This window comes from Rhopalosiphum maidis, chromosome 2 (genome assembly GCF_003676215.2).
Source record: "Rhopalosiphum maidis isolate BTI-1 chromosome 2, ASM367621v3, whole genome shotgun sequence".
Lineage (NCBI taxonomy): Eukaryota > Metazoa > Arthropoda > Insecta > Hemiptera > Aphididae > Rhopalosiphum > Rhopalosiphum maidis.
In genome coordinates this window covers 26,955,562-26,964,022 of record NC_040878.1, presented here as the reverse complement: position 1 = coordinate 26,964,022, position 8,461 = coordinate 26,955,562, and the positions used below count along the sequence as shown (strand labels likewise).

Genomic DNA, 8,461 nt, shown 5'->3' with positions numbered 1-8,461 from the left:
CACTAAAAACTTATTTTACTTCAAACGTGCAAAATTAGCATTATAAAATTTCATATTTGGAGTCCCCCTGGTGCATAAGCCATAAGACAAATGTACAGCCCACTCTACTATTATTATCTGTATCCTATAATAATTTGCAAATGCTATAAAATCCTAGCCCTGATAATTAGGAACAACAAATTATATAAAAATATAATGTAGGTAATGAAAGTTAAATTTTCAATTAAAATGAAGATAATGTGAAAATGTTTTAAAATATTTATCTACAAGACTAATTATCTATTAAGACTAAACATAGCGGGCACCATAAGAAATTAAAAATTAAAGTTTTTTTGTCAGTGAGTTGTGGGATGATTATGAAAATGTATTGCAAAATTGTGGTAATACAACTTAGAATTTTTACAAAAAATTTTCAAAAGTACTAAAATGTGCAAAATCTTGTATTCTTGAAATGAAGAATTGAAAGAAATTTGCACTTACTGATAAAATTCAAAGCATAGATTATGTAATTTATTTTCTAGGTTGGAAGCTCATTATCACTGAAGTTCAACTATTTATTAGCAATTAGCATATCTATTTTTAAAATAAATAGCATTGTATTGTTTTTAACATAAAAAGGCAAAAAGTAGGTGTCGTGAATACCTCATCTTCAAGTAAGTATAATGTTTATTTTGTTAAATTTGAATTTAATAATAAATACAAACAATTTTGAGTGAATTAAGATGGTCTATCAGCCTAAATTACTAAATACTAAGACTAATTATATTTATGATATAATTATATTGTTCTTTATGTAATTTATTTTACTACTAATAATATAGTCAAAAACATAGAACTTGAAAAAATATTATTATGTGTATAAAATATAATAATTTACATTAAAAATTGTAAGTATCTAACAATACAGTTTTTAAATTAAACTAAAATTACATAAATCAGAAAAAGCGGGATGTATGGAAAAATCTATACGTTTCATAGACATGATGTGATCATAAAATTGCTTATGCTTAAAAATCAAGACGTTAGTCATACAACTCAACATTTATCTAAACATTCTAAACTAACTGCAATAATAATTATCCCCTGCTTAAACAAAACAACCTAACCAGTTAGAAATTACTTGCATTTGTATCTTTTAGATTATTACTAAAATGTTTAGTTGCAATTTTAAAATAATTCTAATACATGATAATATTAAATTATACACAAACTGGCTAAAATAACTTAATATTTTAATTTGCAGTTTATCAACATAGATAATTATCATTTTTACAATCTTAGTTATAAGATTTAAGACTTTAAGAATCAATAGGACAAAATTAAAAATGTACAAAATCTGTTATTGTTTTAAATAAATTTATTTTGCTGAATAACAAAAATAATGTAACAAGACATTATACATTATAATAGCATACTGACTAAGAAATTAATAGACTTTTCATTAATAGAACACTTATAAACATAATTTTTAAATTTTAATTTTATAATTCAATGTCAAACTTAAATAAAATAACACATCAAAGTTCAAATATATCAAACAAAGCCAAATTAAAATCATTGTACCAATAGTATAAAAAAAAAAAATTGAAGTTTTTCACAATCTATTGAAGAACACAATTTAGTTAAAAAATTTTATTCTTCATTATTTATAATAAAATACATAGTAATTAGTTATTTTATTTATGAGAATATACAAGATTGAACAAGTGTTTTTTGAGCAAAAATAAAATATGAGTGGTTCTTAGTTAGTTTTTGAAATATATTATAGTGTTTTATACATTTAAGTACCTTTACTATTATTTAGGTAAGTAATAACAATTTTAGAAGATATTTATACTTTACAATATTTACCAATTACTTTAAGAAATTATAAGATATAAAATATTAAATAAGATTATATATTTTTAATAAGTAATAGTATTTCTTTTGGTCTGATAACTGTTAAAATTTGTATAAAAAACATAAATTAAACTAAATGTTCATGCTATTCTTATGAATTTTAAAATTATTTATATATTTATATATTGAATTTATGAGAATAATGGTGTAAAAATTACACAATAATCAATTGTATTACACAATAGTAAATATAACTAAAAGGAATATATATTTAAAAAAAATGTTATTACGTAATTATCTTTCTTTTATACAATATTAAACACTATAATAATTTCGTTGGTTTCTAAAATCAATTTTTCCATAGCAAACAATATCAACATAAAACAAATAAGCTGTATAAAAAACATAATATTTAGTATAAAAATAAGTTCTGTTGCTTTCATACTTTAATTAATTATCTATAAAAAAATAATTACCCAGAGGTAAATTATTATATCATTACAGTATGACAAGAATTAAGCATGTAAATTAAATAATTCATTGAATGGCTAAATAATAATAATAATAATAATAAATATAATGAAAAATAAAATAATAAATTATAATATAATAACAAATAAAATAAATATATAGTTATAAGACAAATAAAAATTTGTACACATTAAAAAACATTCACCAAAATTATAATGGGAATAATTTTAAGTGTGCAAATGGTAACTGAGATGACAACTTTGATTTTTTAGTATTGTTCACTCTTTGGTATATGTAATATGAAATATATGTACATTTAATTTATAAAATTCATCATTGTAACAATTTTATAACATTTTTGATTTAATGTCTAGTAAAAATGTATTATAATAAAATAATAAAATACATAAAATAATTATTAATAATTTTGAGATCTGTATATCTCAAACATACAGAAATTTTAATTATTATGAAATTGTATCTTTTTACCCAAAATACTATTAATTTTAAAAAATACAAACATTAAGAAATATTTCTTATGTATTATACAATTATGTTGCTTAGTTTTATTATCAAATAAATAATCTATACAATATTATGTATATACCAATAAATTATGATAAATAAGAAATAATTTTATATTCATACCTAAAACATAGAATTTTACAGTTATATTTAGATTTTATGTAATATTTAACTAACGATTAATGAACAAATAACAACAATTTTAGATAAATGATACATGTTATTTTAAATATATTGTATATTATGTCCAACGGGAGAATGCGCCGCAGACCGACCAAAATCAGTTTTTCTGCGTATTTCCAAGTGACACACAGCCATAGGCAAACCAGTTTTGATAGTAGAGTAATGCGGGAGGGTTGCGCAGAAATGACGCATTCTCTCGTTGGACAGAATATAGTTTGAATGATTTATGCAATATTTGTAGTTAATTGATAACAAAGAATTTTCCAATTTAAATAATAATTCTTCATATGAATGATAAATATTTAAAAAAAAATTCGGCACTGTTTACTTTATATTATCACTTTTAATGAGTTTATATATATTTTTTAATGTTTTATTGTAAATAAATTATAAAAAAACTAGGTAAAGGCTGATAATACATATGCATATTTGTTATGCACATTTTATAAATATCTATTATTAAAAATATATTATTTTATACTTCTTATATTTATGTTTGTTATTATTTATACATAAATTCAACAATTTGTTAAAAGTTAAATTATAAATAGAGTTTTTAACTAAGGCATATATCTTATAATCAGAAATAGTTATATTTATAAATAACTTTTAGTTTAAAACGTGGAAACTAGTAAAATGTTTATTTTTGAATAAAGTGTTGTTTAAAATAATAGTCCATATTAATATTGTAGGTAATTAAATTGCATTATAAGCAGCCTTTACCTGATTTTTTATTACTCAAGCACAATAATTATAGTATTTTTAATTTATATTTTATAAATTAATATTAACTCACACAACTAGATAATCACTTAATTGATAGATATATGAGCTATAGGTTGAATTCATGTTTAGAACTCAAGAAAATATATAATTAACTAATTTAATTAAATATTTAAAAATATACAAATATTTTTAAATTAAATTGTAAGCAACTATTAATCAATTATTAAATAAAATAACAAAAAATGTTAAAATGTGTACAAATATTTAAAAATTAAAAATTGAATTGTATTTCATGGGACTTTATATATTCAATAATATAATTTAATGTATATACTATAAAAATTGTAAATATAATAATATAATACATATTTATAATTATATTGTCCCTAATAAAAATTTATTTTTATCTTTTCATTTTGTCCTTTGTAAGACGTCACCATTTCTATGGATTAATTTAAACTAACAGCTATAAGTTCAGGGGTAAAAAATACAAATTAATTTCTTATATGTGACTGAGTTATAAATAAAACTATTTTTCCTTCATATTTTGATTTTAATTAAAATAAAGTTTTTGTAAGACATAATATTAATTAATACATTTGCTATGTATCATATTTGAGTATAGTTTTCATGAAAAAGTTGTAGTTTAAAAAAAATTGAAAAATAGCATATGTAAATGATGTTAAATAATACCATCAGGCGTCACCTGTAGTGAATGTGTTAAATAGCATATAGAATATTTATAAATACAAGCAATTATTGGTCCTCTACAATCAATAATTTTTTACTCATGGTTAAAGTAATAACAACATTGCAAATATATTTAATAACCAAAAACTATTTTATGATAAAAATATTTTAAGGAATTATTAAAAATGTCAAATTATAACTAAATTAAAAATCGATAAAATTTTCTGAATAAATTCAAATAGATATATCCAATAAGGAACTTTACAATGTATAAAACAATATTTATCGTTTAAGTCTTTCATAATATTATCTAACATGAGATATAAGCAATGTTTCCCAAGAGCTCTTTTTTTTGTGATGCAAAACATGTACAAAAATTTGACTAGTTAAAAATAAAATGAAGTATTAAGACAAAAATAATTTGAATTGCAATTTAAGGATAAATAACATTTGATATGATAGTAAAACAATATAATAATTAACAACTCACAGTTATCAACTGATATCTTGGTTGGTTGTATTTTGTTGTTGTTTTGCTACAGCCATTGCTTGTTTGATAGCTTCTTTATAACTACTTGTTTTCTTGTGTTTATTAAATCGAGACTATAAAAAAATTAATGATTACTCAATAGTAATGAAATTACATCAGTATTTTCAAAGAATACTATTTTCTAAAATAATTTGTTTAGAACATACAATAATAGACACCCTTAAACTACCCAGTTTTTCTGTAATAACATATTTGTAACGGTAAACAGGATATATACATTTTCTTAGAGCATGTTTTATATTGTAATAATTTATAGAAATATTATACCTAATACTAGGACATTTGATAGATAACAGTCTTTAAAGTATAGAGCAGAGATTTTTTTGTAGGTCAATACTCCTAAAAAGAAAATTATAAACATACCACTGCTGTCATTTTATTAGTTAGTTTCTAATTTTGATAAATGGTTTCTACTATGATTGAACAGTTACACATATTGATGCAAAATAAAATCAATGGTGAATTCAAATTTGAGCCATCTTATCAGTCTCTTCTTCTATTTACTCATTTAAATACTATTTGGACATTTTAACATTAATTTTGTCTACCAAATTTTTTTTTATAATACCTATACTCTATTCAGAATGAGATTAGACTTAGGCGCCCAACTTGTGTGCACGGGTAAAGCAATCTTTACTACATAGTAGGTGTACAGATAGTTGACCAGTGGCGGATCCAGGGGAGGCAATCGCCCCCCCCCCCAAGTTCTCTCAAAAAAAAAAAATAGTTTGAAGTCCCTGATTTTAGATATGACATAATTATACTTTAAGGGTAGGTAACAAAATAATAGTGATATATTTTTTTTATTACTATTACTATAAAAAACATTTTTTTTTATTCTGTACGAGACTGTGAAAAGTAACATGTATGTACTATGTACCTAAATAAATACTTTATCAAAATTAATGTGTGCCCTTTAAAAATTGCCCCCCTGTTATCTTGGTCTGGATCTGCCTCTGTAGTTGACTCAGTGAGGTTGACAAACAAGTATTATCTAACTGCCGCCAGATGAAAACTGGTCGCCGCCAAGGTCTAATCTTATTCTGAATAGAGTATATATCTTATTTTTATTATTTTTTACATACCTTGTAAAAATCTAAAAATGGATTAACCTGATCACATTTAAGAAAAGATGTAGTAGAAGAACCAAACCAAGTGACATTAACAAATGACCCATTTTCTTCACCATTACTTGTAGTAAAATTTGATACCTTAATAGTCAATATCAACAATTTTTATTTAAGACATAATACTCGTATACCAATTTGCTTTTAAAATCATAATTTTATTGATTATACATACCTTTGCTGGCCACCAAGGAAATCCTTTTACTTTTCCCCAAACAACATCACCTTCATGTAGAATTTTACCAGATTTCAGTACAAAAGAGGAATTAGAGTCTGACGTTTCTGTTTGAGGAATTACAAGTTCGGGAGAACTATTTGATTCAATATCATCATCAGAGAGTTCACCATTTATATTAATTGATTCAGAACAATTAGACACTTTTCTCGTACAATATTCTTCTTTAGAATTAAAATGATTTAAATTTATTGAGAAATTATTAATTTCTAAATTATCCACTTGTTCTTTATGCCTTTTCTTATGTTTTTTTCTTTTTTCTCCATCTTGTCTTCTACGTTTTGCTCTTTTACGTAAAAGTTTATCTGGTTCACTATCTCCATCAGCTTGACGAGATGGTATTTCCATAACAGTACCTTCACCTTGAGATCCAAATGTTATTTTTATAATTGGTGTTTTTTTAGTTTCTTCAAATGCAGTTTCATCCCATAGATCTTCCATTGATCCAATGCTAGGTTTTTTTCTTAACACCATTTTTTCTTCAATATCACAGTCATCTTCACAGTCTTTTTTGTTACCTACCCATTTATCTAGCTCAGTGAATGTTGAATAATTATTAAGTGCTTCTGTTATTTCTCTTGATTTAATTTTTACAAGTTTAGGTATCAGGGTACGGCATATTGATTTAACTTGAGATACAGTTGATACAGAATCTGATGGTTTTATAGGAAAATCTGGAACAGGTCCATGACTTCTTAATAATCTCTTTTCTCCATTATTTTCAGGAATTGTATTATTTTCATTTTTGACAAGATCTTTGGAGGTTTCAGCATTTTCTGAATTTTCAGAACAAGTTGATTTACATTTTGAACATAGAACTTGACGAGGTCTTAGACGAACAGTCATGGGTTTTCTCACTTTTTTGGTTTTATTGGGAATTTTTTTTAATGTGTTTGGGGTGTTTTGAAAATAGGTAAAACGTTGACTTACAGAATATAAAATGTCATTATCGGATTCAGTCTTTAGATTTCTGGGCGATAGTGGAGGTTTTATGATAGGAACACTTCCACATGGAAAACGTCTAAAAGTTTACACAAATATATTTATAGTTCTAATTTTTAAATATAAATCTTACCTTTTGACATTGTTCAACAGTATGCCTTGGTAAACAGACCCATTTATGGCAGTGTATGACACTACAATCATATCCGGTGTAACACTTTCGACCACCACCTGTATGACAGCATTCTCGAGGACCCCAATATTTGTATCCATCTGTAGTTAGCATTTGACTACTAGGAGAAACACACAATTTTACTTAGAAAAACATTTAGTTTTTTTTTATTATATACCTATATAATTTTTTAAATTAAATTGCTCAAATTCATTTAACATGTGTACTTATGAAAAATAAAACTCACAAATACTGTAACTGTATACATATACAGTTAACAATTAAATATTCTTATATTGCTATTTAAGAATTTAACCTAATACTTATGTTATTATATAGATAAGTAATAAGTATGAAAAAATATTCTTATTAAAATTTTTAGTAAAAACTAAAAGGCTGAACGCTGAAAGGCAAAAGTGGTATAGGAGACGTCGTGGGGTGGAGCTTTGATAAGGATTATGATTATATGACACCAAAGAGATTTTACAAATAAACTAGTTATCAAAATGATTAATAAATTATAGTTTTTCATTTTTCATTACAAAATACTAAAAATTGAAAACAAATTAATAATTATTAACTAATAACTATAATTACAAACTTATCTTTATTTACTATAACTATTTCATAAAATTATTTGAATGATGCATTTTTTCTGTTATTCATAAATTATATTTGGTACATCAAATAATTATTTTATATTGGTATGAGGTATTTACTTATAATATTGCATTGTCTTGAATATTCTATCTAATAAACTGTACCTATATCATAAAAATGTTTAAAATACATATCTAATAATATTTTAATTAAGTATATTATTATGTGCAAATTAATTAATTAATAATTTTAGTAAAAACTAAAAAGTAGATCATTGTATAATACAAGTTAATATAATTTATAAATATTATTTATAGAAGTTATAAGTTTATAACCCATGGTAGAAATAATATTATCGATTATAATTAATAAATTCTAAAATTAAAAACATTTATGTAGTT

At 23.3% G+C, this 8,461-nt stretch overlaps 1 protein-coding gene across 6 annotated transcripts; it reads right to left on the bottom strand.

Moving 5' to 3' along the window:
- Positions 1 to 4,132: 4,132 nt before the first annotated feature.
- On the bottom strand, positions 4,133 to 8,201 carry LOC113552038 (PWWP domain-containing protein 2A-like). Of its 6 annotated transcripts, none has more exons than XM_026954701.1 (5): positions 8,180 to 8,201; positions 7,422 to 7,581; positions 6,287 to 7,367; positions 6,070 to 6,195; positions 4,133 to 5,037 (listed from the first exon to the last, which is right to left on the bottom strand). In XM_026954701.1, the coding sequence occupies exons 2-5, from the start codon at positions 7,559 to 7,561 to the stop codon at positions 4,930 to 4,932; spliced, it is 1,455 nt and encodes a 484-aa protein (XP_026810502.1). In that variant the 5' UTR covers positions 7,562 to 7,581; positions 8,180 to 8,201; the 3' UTR covers positions 4,133 to 4,929. The 6 variants fall into 6 exon arrangements, with proteins under 6 accessions (XP_026810502.1, XP_026810499.1, XP_026810498.1 ...); XM_026954698.1 differs by lacking the exon at positions 8,180 to 8,201 and adding an exon at positions 7,639 to 7,800; XM_026954697.1 differs by lacking the exon at positions 8,180 to 8,201 and adding an exon at positions 7,639 to 7,796 and having other exon boundaries at positions 7,422 to 7,578.
- Between the last annotated feature and the right edge of the window lie 260 nt (positions 8,202 to 8,461).